The sequence below is a fragment of the Brachyistius frenatus genome, unplaced genomic scaffold (assembly GCF_029030835.1).
Source record: "Brachyistius frenatus isolate BFR_SWC_R1_liver_20210118 unplaced genomic scaffold, ASM2903083v1 Contig_640, whole genome shotgun sequence".
In the NCBI taxonomy this organism is placed as follows: domain Eukaryota; kingdom Metazoa; phylum Chordata; class Actinopteri; family Embiotocidae; genus Brachyistius; species Brachyistius frenatus.
This window is the reverse complement of record NW_027211239.1, coordinates 1-18,724: the sequence shown is the minus strand read 5'-3', so window position 1 is coordinate 18,724 and position 18,724 is coordinate 1. Positions and strand designations below refer to the sequence as shown.

Here is an 18,724-nt window from a genome sequence, read left to right as displayed (position 1 = left end):
TAAACTCACGCGGGCCGGTCAGGGAACGCCAAAGGGCCGGATGTGGCCCGGGGGCCGTACAATGCCCAGGTCTGGTGTAGATGATAGAGTCACTCTTTGGTCTCACAGCTGCTAGATTAATAAACCAGATGAGGAGATGGAAACACTTTTCAATTGTTTCCTCTTTATGTCATTCAATTACATTTAATTTGTAGTTAACCTGAGAGTCTTTTATATTTTATTTTTGACATTGACTGCTACGTCATGACGCTCCAACTGACTGATCCAGTTCAATAAACAAGATTCAGCTTCATTTTTATATTATTTACTCAAGTAGAAGGTTGCATATAAACCATCTTAGAAAATAGCTCTGCACCAGCTGTGCAGCACTTAGACCTGGTCTGAGCTGGAGAATAGCGAGCATGAGCACAAGCAGCACGAGCACATCTTTACCAACACACACCTTGTAGGTCCGTTTCACCCATTCCAACGAGGCTGGGTTCATGTCCTAGCTAAAAAAAAAAGAAAAAAGCCCCTAACCCTGTACCTAATTGGATCTGTGCTTAGAACAAAGTAAAGTCCTAGACTGTGCTGACCATGGCAATACATTTGAGTGTTTGGTCTGTGAAGAAGTCTATTAGTACCAGAAAACTTCGACCTGTTAACTTTGACCTGTTCATTTCAACCTGTTAACTTTGATCTGTTAACTTTGACCTGTTAACTTTGACCTGTTAACTTCGAACTGCTAATTTCGACCTGTTAACTTTGACCTGTTAACTTTGACCTGTTAACTTCGAACTGTTAATTTCGACCTGTTAACTTCGACCTGTTAATTTCAACCTGTTAATTTCGACCTGTTAACTTCGACCTGTTAACTTTGGCCTAATTTCGACCTGTTCGAACTGTTAACTTCGATCTGCTAACTTGGCAGCACTCTCAGTGGGTTTCAGATACATCAACACATATTAATAATTTTGAATCCTTAATTTTTATTTAAAGTGTTGGTTCACTCAGAGAAAACAAAGTCCTAAATAAACACAGGTGGATGTTGAAAGACGTTCTAAATGTTACACACTTCATTAAACGTGAAGCCATGTTAATGTCTTGATTGTCTTGCTGCAGAGCTCCAGGACGCTACTTCAGGATCCAGTCTACATGTAGTACGCAGGAGTTGAGTACAACAGGTAGGGGTTGAGTTTGTGTTCTGCTGATGAGAAGCTGCTGTTCTCGTGGGCCTGGCGCCGGTAGTACCTGCGGAGGGCGGGGCTGCCGGGATGGCACTGTCTCATGTGGAGGAAGTACTCATCAGGCCGGCTGGAGGTGTAGCCACAGTCCTCACACACAAAGATCTTGGAGCGTCTCTGACGGTAGGCGTACTGCTGGTGAACGCCGTGAATCTTCCTCATGTGGGACTCCAGAGAGCAGCGCTGTGTGAAGGCCTTCTCACACAGGTCACACTTGTAGGGACGGATACCTGCAGCAGGGGGCACACCTGCATGTTAGTGTGGATGCAACATAAATGACTGGCTGATCACATCAGACAGACTTCATGTTAAAAAAAACTTTTGAAATCATCGAGGATAAAAGACAATAAATGACCCTGAACCACCCGGCAGTGATGCTGCTATAGGCCGGGGTAACTGGGAGATCTCCCATGATGCACTGGGCTCCTCTCCTCTCTCTCTTGCACTTTCTATGAACTCATATGTCACCTTTACATTTCATTAACTTCATGTCTTCTCTCCCATAGTTTGCTTATTATTTGTTGTCTCCCTGCAGTTCTCCTCCTCCGGTACTTCGGTACTTTCCTCTGCAGACATCTTTCACCTGGAGCTGTTTGTCTGCTCTGTGATTACTGAACCACCATCAGTTCATGTCCTGGATCTCTATGCTGCTCTTTTCTCTCTCTGCTCTCCTCTCTCACTGGGTGAGGCAGATGTTCTCCACCTCTGAGCCTGGTTCTGGTAGATGTTCTCCACCTCTGAGTCTGGTTGTGTCTGATGCTTTTCTTCCTGTTAAAGAGGAGTTTTCCCTCCTTTGTTGAGTTGCCATGCTCCTCTGTATGATGCTGTAAAGTTGTTGTCAGGACTTTACTGTGTTAAGTGCCCTGAAATAACTTGTTGTGTGGTGATTTCTCATTATATAAATAAACTCAAATGGAACTGAATTAATCAAGTTTATTAAACAATATATGATAAGCATATTCAAAGATACATCCCTAAAGAGTCAATTAAACAGCTGAGCTTCTGTTTCATCTTATAAAGCATTTTAGAAGATCTTCAATATTATTGTTAAATTAATTGTATTATTCATTATTAATAATTATTATTACCTCCATCTCAATCAAGTGCATCATTAAAAATACATGTTAATATATTAATAACAACACATTGATGCATCAGTCGTTACTTATAATATAACATGTGACATGTGTGCTCGTACTTCTGTACATACAAACATCTGGATGTTTTCACCTTATCAGGATCTATTAAAGACTTTCTGCAGTAGATGTTCCTCACCTGTGTGTGTTCTCGTGTTCCTCACCTGTGTGTTCTAGTGTTCCTCACCTGTGTGTTCTAGTGTTCCTCACCTGTGTGTGTGTTCTCGTGTTCCTCACCTGTGTTCTAGTGTTCCTCACCTGTGTGTGTTCTAGTGTTCCTCACCTGTGTGTGTTCTCGTGTTCCTCACCTGTGTGTTCTCCTGTTCCTCACCTGTGTGTGTTCTCCTGTTCCTCACCTGTGTGTTCTAGTGTTCCTCACCTGTGTTCACCTGTTCCTCACCTGTGTGTTCTCCTGTTCCTCACCTGTGTGTTCTAGTGTTCCTCACCTGTGTTCACCTGTTCCTCACCTGTGTGTTCTCCTGTTCCTCACCTGTGTGTGTTCTCATGTGCCTCTTGAGGTCGAAGGTGTCGTTGAATCCTTTGCCACAGTACCGACAGGGATGTCTCTTCACCAGGCTGTGGCACTTGAGGTGTCGGGTCAGCATGCGCTGCAGGGGAAAGATCTTGTGGCACACGGAGCACACAAAGTCACCTGACACGGGGGACATGCGGGGGCGGGGCTATAAGGAAAAGGTGAGGTCGCCAAACTGATCAATAAAAATTAAAATAATTATCATCATCAACCAAAATGTTCTGTTACAGCAAGTGCCAACACATTACATGTTGAGCCATGATTGGTAGATTGCATACAAGCCCCAGAATAAAGAAAATTAAAAACCTGGTCGATGTAGTAGACAAACCTTGAATCCAAAGTAAAGTCTGATTCATAACATCCACAAATACACAATCAAAGACGCACTGAGCACATCAGTTTTGCACTTTTTTTCCCCAGGTGTTTCTGTCCTCTCTAATATTTACAGAGAACAAATTGCAGTATAATCAGTTAATATTTATAACAGGTAATATATATATTCTTAATATTATAATATAATATATATATATATATTAAATTAGGAGTTATCATCAAATCTGCAGGTTCATAAATCTACTGACAGGAAACACTCACTCTGAACACAGCTGCTCCATAACCCTACACTCAGCCAAACACACACACACGCAAACACACGCGCACACACACACACACACACACACACACACACACACACACACACACACACACACACACACACACACACACACACACACACATATTTAAGAAAAACGTAATAACTTTCCTCAGTAACTGATTCCTGTTATGAACATGAATTATTAAAGTACTTTTAAACATAGTCACATGGAGATGGATGATAAGTGCTTGTTAGAATAAAGAGCTCCATGATGAGATGTGTGATCTTACCTTTGCTCTGCTGACCAGGGCCAGCGTGCTCGGATGGTAGAAGGGGCCCCGCAGCATCATGGGGGACCAGTCCGGTCTGGTGTGGCCCCCCGGTCCTCTGGACCCTGTCAGAGTGAGCGGTACTACAACTCCTGCTGCTGTTCCACATCCTGTCTGAGGCCCCGTGGACAGCCGCTGGGGGTCGGACCTGACAGATCTCTGCTCCTCCGTGTTTTCACGGACTAAACGAGCAGCACCAGTAAATGACGAGGTGCAAACAGGATATTTTACTGTTGACATGTGAAACTGAACTAAAAGATTCAAACCTCTTGTTGTGTCTTCTTTCCACTCATGCTGCTCTTCTTCTTTCCACTGCCATGCTCCACAGGCCCCGCGCTTCTTCTTCACAAGGAAAGACCTTGGCATCCTCGTGATCTTCTTTTTCTTCTTCTTCCTCTTCCTCTCCCTCCTCTGGTCCTGCCACTGTACTTTCAGATCAGACCAGTTACCTTCATCCCTCGACAGTGTGCAGGCAGTTCCAGCTAAATCACTGCTCTCATTTCCATAACACTGTGAAGAGTGGTGCAGGTTTAAAGGGCCGGTGGGGTGAGGGGGGTAGGAGCTTTTGTGACAGAGTACACCTGTGTTGACTGTGCGCGTGCGCCATTTTAACTGGTCCTCCGCTGGTTTTGCATGTCAGATAGTGAGAATCCGGGGAGCTTCACATTCAGGTAGCCCTTGCCATGCAAATAGTGGGCCGGGACCGAGCCCTGGTCCAGACAGAGGGCACGGTCGGAGTAACAGGAGCAGGCACAGTGGAGCCACAACCTTAACTGCTAGGGAAATCAGCCCTTTCTCTTTTTTTACTCCTTTCTGATGCCTTTGTTTGGAGGGATTACAGAACCATTCACACACTTAACCGGCAGCCAGTCAGGCTTTTGATTGAACTATTTACATAAGTACGAATACGAACTTTGTGTCTGATGGAATGAACAACAGTCCAACAGAACAGTCTGAAGATGATGTAGGGTTCCTATCTCCAGCATGTTTATCACTTATTTCTGATAAAGTCTCGTCAACAACACATTTGAACAGTAAACCGTCTGTCTGTGTCTCTGTTGGACAGTCAGACGGCTGCAGAGCAAAATGAACTGCTGCATCTGGTTTCTCTGGACTGTGCACGGTAGAAACAAATCACTCTAAAGCCATCATGCAAATATCAGTAGAGGTCAGTCCAAGAACACAAACTGTACAGCAGTGGAAACACACCTGAGCCCCGCCTCTCTGATGTATGGATATTAGCATGTATTTAGCACATATATTAGTATGTATATTAGTATGTATTTTGTATGTATATTAGTATGTATTTAGTATGTATATTAGTATGTGTATTAGTATGTATATTATTGTGTATACTAGTATGTTTTTAGTATGTATATTAGTATGTATTTAGTATGGATATTATTATGTATTTAGAATGTATACTAGTATGGATTTAGTATGGATATTAGTATGTACAGTGCATCCAGAAAATATTCACAACGCTTCACTATTTCCACATTTTGTTATGTTAGTTTTATTCCTAAATGGATTAAATTCATTTTTTTCCTCAAAATTCTATACACAATACCCCATAATGACAAAGTGAAAAACATTTTTTTGAAATGTTTGCAAATCTATTAAAAATAAAAATGAAAAAAAAAACACGTGCATAGGTTTTCACAGCCTTTGCCATGACACTCAACATTGAGCTCAGGTGCTTCCTGTTTCCACTGATCATCCTTCAGATGTTTCTACAACTTGATTGGAGTCCACCTGATAAATTCAGTTGATTGGACGTCATTTAGAAAGACACACACCGTCTATATAAGGTCCCACAATTGACATGTCAGAGCACAAACCAATACATGAAGTCCAAGGAATCATCTGTAGACCTCAGACAGGATTGTATCAAGGCTCAGATCTGGGGAAGGGTACAGAAAAATGTCTGCAGCATTGAAGGTCCCAATGAGCGCAGTGGCCTCCATCATCTGTAAATGGAAGAAGTTTGAACCACCAGGACTCTTCCTAGAGTCAGCCGCCCGGCCAAACTGAGCGATTGGGGGAGAAGGGCCTTAGTCAAGGAGGTGACCAAGAACCCGATGGTCACTCTGACAGAGCTCCAGCGTTGCTCTGTGAAGAGTGCTAGTGTTTGTGTTTAAATAAACACATCGGAAACAGTATGTAACTATCAGCTGTTCACTAAATGTGTGAAGAGTTTGATGAGTTTCCTGGACTTCCTGCTGCAGTGACTGATTAACACAGCTGGTGATGTTCAGCAGGACCTGACGACATATGGAACATACTAAATACATACATTTCTTTATGATCTCCTCTCTACAGTTCACTGTATTCAACCTTAAAACACATCACACGTTCACTGTTTGTTTAAAATCTAAATTTGTATTCTACACTCAGAAATTAAAGATAGAGTTCAACTCGTAATAACTAAAATGACTTCTGATGAGCGTGTACAATATATATTAATAATCTGCTTTATTTTCATTATTCTCTGGTCTTCAGTCAAGTAGTTCACTTCTCCTTTATAATAAATAAAGATGATAAATGTGCAGAGATGTGGGTCCCAGCAGCCGACTGTTGACTTTACTGTGTGTCACTCCGGAGCTGCGCTCTAACTGTATGCAAAGCAGCGTCCTCGTACTGCAGCATGGAAATTAAATGGTAACCAGGAAGCGCCACATTTCTTTGCTCCCTTCAGGTGAGACCTCCTGGGACAGAGACAAACCGTACAGACACTGGGACGTGTCTCACGATCAGAGGAGCGGCAGCGGTTACACAGAAAATTCACATCTTTTGAATAAACTCTCTGAGACTTCAAATCAATTATTTTTGCTTTGTTAGATGTGAGACCATCAAATTCACTATCAATCAAAGGAACTCTTTTCTTGGTGTTGATTTTTAACACTTTTCAGGAGTTGAACCTTGAACTCTTTGGGAGTTAAAACCACTCCCATGAAGAGTAAATTCTACTTTAACCTTGAGTTGTTTGAATATGAACTCTTTTACAATGTTAACAGTCAACACTTAAAAGTGTGAATTGTTTGACATTCATGGAGTTAAAGTGTCATCACACTATAAAGGTTTCAGGTCAGACTGACTACAAGATAACAACATATTCATCCCACATTTATATTTAACAATTATATTCAGTGTGATTATATTCATTGGGCAATAATTAATGATGCATGAAAACTTTGTATAACAACTTACAAACTAACTGATGTATTATTGTCACTGTGATTGGTTTATTGGACATTCCTCCCTTGTACACTTATGAATTTGAATGATAGCCCCATTTTATTTATCATTGTTTTCATTGAAATATTAATAAACAGCATGTTTTACCAAAATAAAAAATAATTTCTGCGCATCACTTCGATTTAATTTGGTTGATTTATTGTCAAAAGTTACAAAGAAACAACTAAGGCATGCTGGGAAATGCTAATACAGCAACAAAACTGTTCAGTTAACGGAGTCGTGTTGAATGATGCTTCTCAACACCAGAGAATCAACAGAATATTACCAAAGAGGACAAGAGGACGGAGGACAGTAGGACAGAAAGATGGAAGACAAGAGGATGGCAGACAGGAGGACAGAGGAAAGGAGGACAAGAAGACAGGAGAACGGTGGAGAGGAGGACAGAGGACAGGAGGAAAGGAGGACAGAGGAGTTCATAATGAGTCTTCTGTAGTCAACATTTGTGTTGCTGCAGTGCAAACAACATTTTGTCACATCTAAAATATAAATAAGGAATAAGAGTATTGATAAAGAACCAAGTTGATTGAGTGTTGATAAGATAAACATAAAATTTAAATCAGCCTCCTGCAGAAGTCCAGATTCAGAGATCATTCATGGAACATATGGAAGAAACCTGCACACATGAAAACCACCAGCCATCAATCATACTGCAGAACAGGCTGTAGACAGATCCTGGACCAGTTAACATGAATCTGACAGTTTCATTTACATAAAAAAAACAAATCATTCAAAGCTATTGGAGTGAAAACACACTGACTGAACAACATCGTTGTTGTGTTTGCAGTGAGCCGGTGTGTTTTTAATGAATCCAGATGATTATGAATCCAGATTGAATACATTTCCCTCAGATGATATAAACAGGAGGATCACAAACCTTTTTGTGAGGTGACTGTTGCTCATCAGATTAAACTTGAATTAACTTTCTGTTGAATACAATGAGACTGTGATGTGTCTGAACACGCACATGAACACACAACAGGCCGTGTAACTGTTGATGTGTGTCATGGTCGGCCACGCCCTCTTTCACTTCAACACATAAGTGTTTGTGTATCTACAACTAGCTGCAGGACATCCAGGGACTCAATGTTCATTTCATCCGTTCCTAAAACACATCAAACATTTTCACATCATCAGGATTCAGGTGTCAGCAGGATGATGGAGAACAGTGGTTTTATTAATGAGGGACTATAAATCACCTGTTAGAGTGCAGAAGCTACTTTTATTTGATCTTTCTGCAGGCTGTGATCCTCCCTTGTTTTCGATAAAGTGTGAGTAAGATAATACCTGGATGAAGGTTTGAGCCGTTGGTCTGTTCTCAGATTGATGATCATGAACATGTGAAACAAGCTGTGTTTATGACTAATGTAAATATCCTGCTGTGGACTGATAGAACTAAATGATCATTCATGGGAGGACACTGTGACTTGTAGTTTGGAGGTTTCAGGGGATTAAATATTAGTTATCCTGACAATATATTCGTCCTTTTTTAAAAAAAATATTTGCTGAACATTTCAAACATATTACTGTTATAATATAACTGTCTGATGCTCTGACAGGTGCACAGAGTATTCAGACTTTAACGGATCTTCAAATAGGGCTCATCTCGCTGAGATTCAAAGTATGATCAAAATCATTTTCAATATTGATCAAGTTCAATATGCAGTTTGTTTGTCTTCTTGTTCTTGTGTTACTACTTAGCACTATTTGTATTTACTCATTATACAGTCATTACTCCTTTTTGATTCATACACTGTCATTTTTTTAACAGTCTCTGGAACAAGAGAGACGGCATCCATCCTACTTTAGATGGTGCAGCTCTTCTTTCTAGAAATATGGCCATGTCTCTTCACAACCCTAAAACCTGACATCCAGGGTTGAGGCCAGGACGCAGAGCTGCAGTCTTACAGCTCCTCTGCAGCTTCTTTAGAGCTGTCACTCACCCAAAAACTTCAACATCCTATAGAGGTTGTGTCTGTACCCAGACCACCTATATTTAAAAAACTCAAGAAAAGATCTATCAATAAAAATGTAATAAAAATGGATCCTACCAAATTAATGGATCAAACAAATCTGACAATTAAAAGCGGACTATTAAATATGAGATCTCTCTGGTCTAAATCTCTGTTAGTAAATGACTTGATAACTGATCATCAGATTGATTTACTCTGTCTCACAGAGACCTGGCTGCAACAGGAAGAATATGTTAGTATTAATAAAGCAACTCCTCCCTGTCATATTAATTATCATATTCCTAGAGATTCAGGCCGAGGAGGAGGAGGAGGAGGAGTGGCAGCAATCTTCCACTCAAGTTTATCAATTAATCCAAAGCCTCAACTTAGTTATAAATCATTTGAGAGTCTGACTCTTAGTCTCTCACCCAAACTGGAAAGCAGAGAAACGGATTGTATTGTTGTTGTTTATCTCCCACCTGGTCCTTATTCAGAGTTTCTAACTGAATTCTGACTTTTGATCAGATTTAGTGCTGAGTTCAGATAAAGTGATGATAGTGGGAGACTTTAACATTCATGTTGACGTGGACAACGACAGCCTCAGTTCTACTTTCAGATCATTATTAGATTCTATAGGCTTTTCTCAGAATGTAAATAAACCCCGTCACCGTGGTAACCACACCCTCCATCTGGTTCTGTCGTATGGCATGGAAACTTAAAGTTGAATTGTATTTCCTCAAAACCCTGTTTTGTCAGACCACTTCTTATCAACATCTGAAGTTACAATAATGGACGACACAGCATGTGGGAATAAATCCCACTACAGTAGATGTCTGTCAGATGATGTCGTGGCCAAGTTTAAGGAAGCAGTTACATGCTTATCCTCTTCGATGCCGTGTGTTAAAGCAGTGGAAGGCATCTATGTTGATCTTAGTCCCACACAAGTGGATCATCTGGTAGAAAACACTGCAGTATCTCTGCTACAACTCTAGATGATGTCGCCCCTCTGATGAAGAGAGTCATGAACCAGAGGAAGTTGTCTCCATGGTACAACTCAGAACTACGCTCTGCTAGGCAGCGACTAGAAAGATGGAAAGGAAATGGAGTTCCACTAATTTAGAAGAATTTCACCCGCCTGGAAGGATAGTCTACTATTATATAAGAAAGCTCTTGGTAAGGCCAGAACTTTATATTATTCATCATTAATAGAGGACAACAAGAACAACCCCAGGTTTCTTTTCATCACTGTAGCAGGCTGACAAAGAGTCACAGTTCTGTTGAGCCCTCTATTCCTTCAGCTCTCAGCAGTAATGACTTCATTAACGTCTTTACCAATAAAATTCTTACTATCAGGGAGAGAATCGGGCCGACCCTTCCTGCCACCATCACTGATGTGATGTTAAGCACAGCAGCCCTGGAAGCAACTGTAGGACCAGATGTAAACTTGGAACATTTCTCTCCTGTTGAGCTCTCTGAGTTAACTAGAATTATTTCTTCATCTGGATCCTCTAGCTGTCTGTTAGATCTCAACCCAACTAAACTTTTTAAGGAAGTCTTCCCTTTAATTAATACTTCCATATTAGATCAGATCAACCTATCTATTGTGACCAGCTATGCACAGGCTTTTAAAGTGGCTATAATTAAACCTTTACTTAAAAAGCCGACTCTTGATCAGCTGTTTTAGGAAACTACAGACCAATTTCCAACCTGACGTTTATTCCTAAAATCCTTGAAAAAGTTGTTGCAAATCAACTTTTTGATCATTTACAAAGGAATGATCTGTTTGAAGATTTTCAGCCTTTAGAGTTCATCATAGCACAGAAACAGCTCTGGTGAAAGTTACTAACGACCTTTTATTAGCCTCAGATAATGGAGTCGTCTCTGTACTTGTTCTTCTGGACCTCAGTGCTGCTTTTGATACGATTGATCATACGATCTTATTACAGAGATTAGAAGACGTTACGAGGATTAAAGGAACCGCATTAGACTGGTTCAAATCCTACTTATCAGCTAGATTCCAGTTTGTCCATGTCAACAATGAGTCTTCCAGACAAACAAGAGTTAGTTATGGAGTTCCACAAGGCTCAGTGTTAGGCCCAATACTTTTTACTTTGTATATGCTTCCATTAGGAGATGTCATCAGGAAGCACTGCATCAACTTCCATTGTTATGCAGATGACACTCAGCTATATCTTTCTATAAAACCAGATGAAACTAATCAGTTAGTAAAACTTGAAGCCTGTCTAAAAGACATAAAGGCCTGGATGACCAAAAACGTCCTGCTTCTAAATTCAGACAAAACAGAAGTTATTGTACTTGGTCCTAAACACCTCAGAAACTCTTTCTGTAATCACTTAGTTACTCTAGATGACGTTGTTTTGGCCTCCAGCAAAACTGTGAGGAACCTTGGAGTCATCTTTGATGAGGATTTGTCCTTTCGACACCATATAAAGCAAATCTCCAGAACTGCCTTCTTTCATCTACGTAATATTAATAAAATCAGGAAAATCCTTCCTCAGCGTGATGCAGAAAAACTCATTCATGCATTTGTTACTTCTAGACTAGATTATTGTAATTCCTTGTTGTTAGGATGTCCAAATTACTCATTAAAAACCTGCAGCTGATCCAAAATGCTACAGCAAGAGTACTGATGGGATTTAGCAAGAGAGATCATATTTCTCCAATTTTAGCTTCTCTTCACTGGCTTCCTGTGAAATCAAGAACATAATTTAAAATTCTCTTGATGACTTACAAAGCTCTACATGACCAGGCTCCATCATATCTTAGAGATCTTATAGAACCATATAATCCTAGCAGAGCACTTCTGTCTCAGTACGCTGGTCTACTTGTGGTTCCTAGAGTTTCCAGAAGTAGAATGGGAGGCGGAGCTTCCGTTTTCAGGCTCCTCCCCTGTGGAACCAGCTCCCAGTTTGTGTTGGAGGGGCAGAAAACCTCTCTCGCTTTAAGATTAGACTCAAAACGGTCCTTTTTGATAAAGCCTATAGTTAGGGCTGGCTTAGGTAGACCTGAATCAACCCTTAGTTATGCTGTTATAGGCCGAGGCTGCTGGAGGACCTCGTTACATGCTGAGCTTCTTTTCTTTCCTCCTACTCTTTAACTGACTCATATCTCACCATCTTTTTCTCTCCCATAGTTTCTTCTTATTATCTGTTGTCTCCATTCAGTTCCTTCGCTCGTGTAGTTTCTCTTCTTTCTTTTCCAGATGTCCCGTCATGGAGCTGCTCTGCGATTGTCGTCTCCACCAACAGTTCTTCTCTTGTATCTCTATGCTGTCCTTTTCTCTCTCTGCTCTCCTCTCACCCCAACCGGTCGAGGCAGATGCTCCGCCCACCTCTGATCCTGGTTCTGGTAACAGATGCTATGCCCACCTCTGATCCTGGTTCTGTTGGAGGTTTCTTCCTGTTAAGAGGGAGTTTTTCTTCCCTCTGTTGGAGGTTTTTCTCCCTTAAAGAGGAGGGTTTTTTTTCCCTCCTAGCTCATGTGGGAATTGTCGAATTGTTGGGTTTCTCTGTATACTATTGTAAAGTCTTGCTGTAAGGACTTTAATGTCAGGAGTCCGGTTTTCCTCCGTTTTGCCCCCGATCCCCTCTCCTCCTGTGTCCCCTCAGTCCCCTGTCTGCTTGTTCTGTGTTCTCCTCTCCTCTCCTCCTGTGTCCCCTCAGTCCCCTGTCTGCTTGTCCGTGGCCACGCCCCTCACCGGTCCCAGCAGCTGCAGCTATTCGCCCTGGATAACCACCTGCAGGTGTGCTGCATCTCCCTGATCACCTCCCCGGACTATATGTACCCTGCCCCTGCACTCCTCTGGTTGTCGGTTCATTTGTTAGTCACCCGTCCGTCCTCTGTCTGTTCTCCGTCCATCCCGTTCCCGTTCCTCCGGCTTCTGTTCCTCCTGCGGAGCTCCCTGTCGAAGTCACCAGTTGGTGGAGTTGCCCTCCCGACTCGGGAGTATTATTAGCTCCATTTCTTCCAGCGGTCCTGTCCGCTGGTCTGCCGGCTGCCCTGCTAGCCGTGTCTCCCCGGATCTGTCGGTTGAGTTGCCCTCCCGACTGGAAGCAAGTGGACACGATAGGTGCCACCTTTTGATTTGTTTGTTAGTTTGTTTTTGTGTTGATTGGAATAAAGACTGTATTTTGGAAGTGATTCCCAAGTCTGTGAGCCTGCATTTGGGTTCTGGTAAACACCACCTCATGACATTTAATGTGTTAAGTGCCATGAAATAACCTGTGTTGTGATTTGGCACTATATAAATAAAATTGAATTGAATTGAATGTGTTTGCGATGAGAAAGCGTGTCTGTTATCTTTGTCATGATCATTAGGGTTAGATTAGGGGAACTGATCCTCCCGTCCAAATTAATGGACGAGAGGGGGTGCACTGTCCATACCCCAGCAGGTCTCCCACCCCAACCTCTCTCCCTCATATCCCATGCCTCCAATTAGGGTATCCCCATCCATGTCACCAGGGGACCGTCTCGTCCTCCACGGTGATGGACGGGGATCCCTTTTGTGCTCATTCGTCCCTGTTCGAGGTGAGTATCTATATTATTTGTTGTTGTTGTTGTTGTTGTTGTTTTAGGTGGAGACAGAGCCCTGCATGAAAAAATAAAGTAAAATAAAATAAAAAGAGACTAGATTGTCTTGCAGAAAAGTGTGACCAGTTTGTCCTCAATTTGTGCCCGTCGCGACGTTTCGACTCCTTTTGGTCTTCATCAGGCATAGGCACGGAAGAAAAATAAAATAAAAGTGGTCCCCTCGTGGTCTCCGAGTGTTTTTTTTACTTGCTGGGCAGGTCCTTCTTGCCTTTTGTCAGCAGACCGAATGAGGACAGGGGGGGCTCTGCCTCTGCCCCTTTTATGGAGTCTCCCTGTCCTGCTGGGGCTTGCCTTCTGGAGCTTCCTTCCCATTGGCTGTCCCTCCCCGCGCAGCGGTTTGCCCCATGGAATTTCCCAGTCCACGGCTTTGCTTGTCTTGTGGGTTTTTTTGTCCGTTGGCTCTGCCTTGCTTTATGTAACTGGTTGTCCATCGACCGTACCTGTCCGGGTTACGCTTCGTATACTGATCCTCCCGGGTTAGGGTTAGGTGAAATATTCTGATCCTCCCGTCCGAATAAACGGGCGAGAGGGGATGCACGGTCCATCCTCCGGCAGGTCTCCCACCCCAACCCCTCTCCCCCATATTCCGTGCTTCAAATTTGGGCTCATCTGTCCCTGTTCAATGTGATAACCTCTATGATTTTTTTTTGGTCTTTTTTGTTTTTTTGTACAGGAAGAGACAGATCCCTGCATGAAAAAAAGAAGAAGAAATAAAATAAAAAGTGACTAGATTGTCATTAGAAAAAATGTGACCGGTTTGTCCTTAATTTGTCCCTGTTGCAACGTTTCGACCTGTCTTGGTCTTCATCAGGCGTAGGCACGAAAGAAAAATAAAATATAAGAAAAGTGGTCCCCTCGCGGTCTCCGAGTGTTTTTTTGCTTGCTGGGCAGGTCCTTCTTGCCTTTTGTCAGCAGACCGAATGAGGACAGGGTTGGCGTCCACCTCTGCCCCTTTTATGGAGTCTCCCTGTCCTGCGGGGGCTTGCCTTCTGGAGCTTCCTTCCCATTGGCCGTCCCTCCCCGTTGGGTTAGGGTTAGGATGTGGGAATTGATCCCCCCCCATCCAAACGAATGGATGAAGGGTGGAGCACGGGCCTTCCTCCAGGTGGGTCTCCCAGTCCAATCCCACTCCCCCCTGTTGTGTGTTTCGTGCCCGTAATTTGTCTGTGGCCTGGCCGGGGGACGGTTTCGTCCCTTCCGGTGGCTGACAAGGGTCCAATCGTAATGAGCTGTGCTCATGGTGGTTGGGGAGGGAGAAAAAGGGTTTTATTCCAAAGGAATAAAGGGAAGGAAAATAAAATCAGGTAAGTAGGGTGAAATCAATGTAGGGAAAAAGTAGGGTAAGGTAAGTATATACATGTTGTTTTTTTAAAAGAAAAGAAAAAAAAATTCTGGATTTTTTTGAAAAATTATATCGTGTCTGTCGCGACGTTTCGACTACTGTGAGTCTTCTTCAGGCTAAGGCACAATGAAATCAGAATAGTGGTCTTGTTGGCTGTATGAGGTCTGTTCCTGTGTTCAGCTCAACAGATAATGGAAAGAGGGGACAGAAGCTTCTGCAGCTGATCTTATATATGCCTCCCCCTGTCTGCAGGGGTGGGCCTAGCGGAGCTCTTTGCTCATTGGCCGAGAGCCCTGTCTATTTAGAAGGCTCCTAATTATATGCCTTTTTGGGAAGGCACCTAAGTTTTGGAGAAAAGATTTGCTTTTCTCCTCGGTTTTTCTTTGCCTTTTTTAATTCTAATTGTTCTAATTATTTGACCACTATTAATATTATCTTGATCCCTAATTATTCTATTTTCCCAAATCCCTTGGTTTCTAATATTTAAAAGAAAAGAAAAGGGCGGGGGTTATTTTAGGTTTATGGGTTGGGAGGGTTAGGGTAGGGTGGTTGGGGTTAGGGAAGAGGGATGGGTTAGGGTTAGGGAAGAGGGTTAGGGTTAGGGGTTAGGGTTAGGTGAAGTATTCTGATCCTCCCGTCCGAATAAACGGGCGAGAGGGGATGCACGGTCCATCCTCCGGCAGGTCTCCCACCCCAACCCCTCTCCCCCATATTCCGTGCTTCAAATTTGGGCTCATCTGTCCCTGTTCAATGTGGTAACATCTCTGATTTTTTTTTTGTCTTTTTTTTTTTTTTTTATTACAGGAGGAGACAGATCCCTGCATGAAAAAAAGAAGAAGAAATAAAATAAAAAGTGACTAGATTGTCATCAGAAAAAGTGTGACCGGTTTGTCCTCAATTAGTGCCCGTCGCAACGTTTCGACCTGTTCGGTCTTCATCAGGCGTAGGCACGGAAGAAAAATAAAATATAAGAAAAGTGGTCCCCTCGCGGTCTTCGAGTGTTTTTTTGCTTGCTGAGCAGGTCCTTCCTGCCTTTTGTCAGCAGACCGAATGAGGACAGGGGTGGCGTCCGCCTCTGCCCCTTTTTATGGAGTCTCCCTGTCCTGTGGGGGCGTGGCTTCTGGAGCTTCCTTCCCATTGGCTGTTCTCCCCGCGCAGCGGTTTGCCCCATGGAATTTCCCAGTCCACGGCTTTGCTTGTCTGTGGGGTTTTTTTTTATATCCGTCGGCTCGGTTTTGCCTTCCCTTTTTGGGTCCTGTGGATTTTCTTTTCCCTTTGACTCTGCTTTGCCTTATGGACTGTTTGTCCTTCGACAGTACCTTTCCGCACGGGGGCTTGGCTTTTGGAGCTTCTTTCCCATTGGCCGTATTTCCCCGTTCGGGGGCTTGCCTTGTCGATCTTTTTGTCCGTTGGCTTTCCTTCGTACCTCCCCGTTTTAGTCCTCGTAACTTCTCTGGTGTGTTACGGTATTAAAATATGTTTTCCAATTAAATGGACCACTGTTTCTGTTATTTTTAAATATAGGGATCTGATTTTTTAAAATAATTATAAATTTAGGTTTAGGGCCAAGGTTTCCCTGGTTAGGGTTAGGGCCAGAGTTTCCCGGGTTAGGGGTTAGGGTTAGGTGAAGTATTCTGATCCTCCCGTCCGAATAAACGGGCGAGAGTAGATGCACGGTCCATCCTCCGGCAGGACTCCCACCCCAACCCCTCTCTCCCACATTCCGTGTCTCTAATTTGGGCTCATTTGTCCCTGTTCAATGTGATAACCTCTCTGATTTTTTTTGTCTTTTTTTGTTTTTTTTGTTACAGGAGGAGACAGATCCCTGCATGAAAAAAAAGAAGAAGAAATAAAATAAAAAGTGACTAGATTGTCATCAGAAAAAGTGTGACCGGTTTGTTCTGTGCCTGTCGCAACGTTTCGACCTGTTTGGTCTTCATCAGGCGTAGGCACGAAAGAAAAATAAAATACAAGAAAAGTGGTCCCCTCGCGGTCTAGGGTTAGGGTTAGGTTAGGGTAAGGGCTAGGGCTAGGGCTAGGATTAGGGTTAGGATAAGATTTTTGTCCAGGGTCAAAGGTAAGTCGCTTTTACATATCGTCTTTACTAACAGTATTTTTCATTTAGACCCCCCAGTGGTTCTATGGTGTTCATCAAATAGATCCATGTCCTTTCACATTTTTTTCTACAGGTGTCCATCCATGATGAGTTGGTTTGGATCCCTGAGACTCGAACCACTGGCCAACCGTGGGACCTGAAGTGGCGGACCAACGGGGTGTGAGCCGGCCTCAGATTTGTGATGTTATATTTATGCTGCGACATTCTGGTGGAGATGGAGTTTTTGGTCTCACCAATATATTGTTTTCCACATTTGTTGCAGGAAATCATATAGACGCAGTTGGACGTGGATGGACCGAGGCGTTGCGGAACCTGGAAAATGGTTTTGTTTGATTTGTTATTTTAGCAGATACTTTTGAGAAACCAGCCACTGTTGTTTTTTTCCATCATTTGTTAGGTTTTAGTTTGTAAAGAAATGAAAATGTAAAAAACAGCCCAAAGTATTTAGCATTAAAACAGTGTGTCTGTGTTTGGGCTGCCAGGGAGAAGGAAATGGTTCCAGTCTTTATTCATGTCTTGTGTGAGTTTGTTTAAGTTAGTTTATTTTGTAGTGCTGTTAAATGGTTTGGTTTAGCTCCAGTGAATTTGTTTGCAGTGATGATTATTTGTTGTACATGTCATTTCCAACCAGCCTCCCTGACTGCAGTTTGGACCCACATTCTTGATTTGTTTGGTTGTTAATTTCTGTTTGTTTTTATTTTAGTATTAAACAGTTATTTGAAGCCCTTTATCAATCCTGGTGTTTAGTTTTATCATCCAGTCAACTGGATTGTCTACATCAGTCTGAAGTTCCAGTTTATTGTGGCTCCTGTCTATTATCACCTGGTCACAGTAGCAAAAGCCTTCAGAAGTAATTCTTCCACACATCTTCCATCCCAGGTGAAAATAATGTGAGTAGTGTCAAAGGTGTGTGTGACTGGTTAGAAGTCACTTGTGTTGCTCATTGTGTGTTAATGGCAGCAGCAGTCTGTTCTCTCTGAAGTTGTTGTAGTGCTGCTTGGTTGTGGTGGTTGTCTGGATGGAAGGAAGGAAGGAAGGAAGGAAGGAAGGAAGGAAGGAAGGAAGGAAGGAAGGAAGGAAGGAAGGAAGGAAGGAAGGAAGGAGGTATTTATTTGAGCTTGAACTTGCTCCATTGGGCAGCTCAGCTCACAAACAAGACATTTTGTAATGTTTGTAATATGTCATAGGTACGTTCCTGCTCTGGACAACAGTGCTGGCTGAAAGTTGGGGTGAAACAAGCAACATGTAAGAACTGCTCCACTGATTTTATGTTTAAAGGTCATCTTCATATGGAAATGGGGGAAAGTCCCCAAAGTTCAGTCTATATAGATGAGTTTTGAAGATAAATTGTAATCCATCCACTCATAGTCATTACACAATGACATCATCCTTTCTACAGCTAACTATGGTTGCACATGACTTTAGCATAACCTGCTTTCCAACCCTGTGATTATGTAATGCTTAATAAGAGTTACTATAGAATTAGTGTTAGCATTGGGCTAGCGACCTTTAAAGTCATACAGATGATGAATTTTGATGTAAACATACCTGATACATAAATACATACTTGAAGCACAGAAGTATTTATCACTTGGACATATTTACTGGTTTCTGAATGCCCACATTTAAGATG

The 18,724-nt window shown here is 42.5% G+C and overlaps 1 protein-coding gene and 1 long non-coding RNA gene across 2 annotated transcripts; one reads left to right on the top strand and one right to left on the bottom strand.

Moving 5' to 3' along the window:
• Nucleotides 1–1,130: 1,130 nt before the first annotated feature.
• Nucleotides 1,131–3,855, bottom strand: LOC138614964 (transcription factor Ovo-like 2). Its single transcript, XM_069688587.1, has 3 exons — nucleotides 3,777–3,855; nucleotides 2,850–3,039; nucleotides 1,131–1,453 (listed from the first exon to the last, which is right to left on the bottom strand). The coding sequence occupies exons 1-3, from the start codon at nucleotides 3,834–3,836 to the stop codon at nucleotides 1,131–1,133; spliced, it is 573 nt and encodes a 190-aa protein (XP_069544688.1). The 5' UTR covers nucleotides 3,837–3,855.
• Nucleotides 3,856–14,320: 10,465 nt separating this feature from the next.
• Nucleotides 14,321–16,953, top strand: LOC138614963 (uncharacterized). The gene is made up of 2 exons (XR_011310377.1): nucleotides 14,321–14,388; nucleotides 16,862–16,953. It is a non-coding gene; the product is annotated as an uncharacterized lncRNA (long non-coding RNA).
• Nucleotides 16,954–18,724: the final 1,771 nt, after the last annotated feature.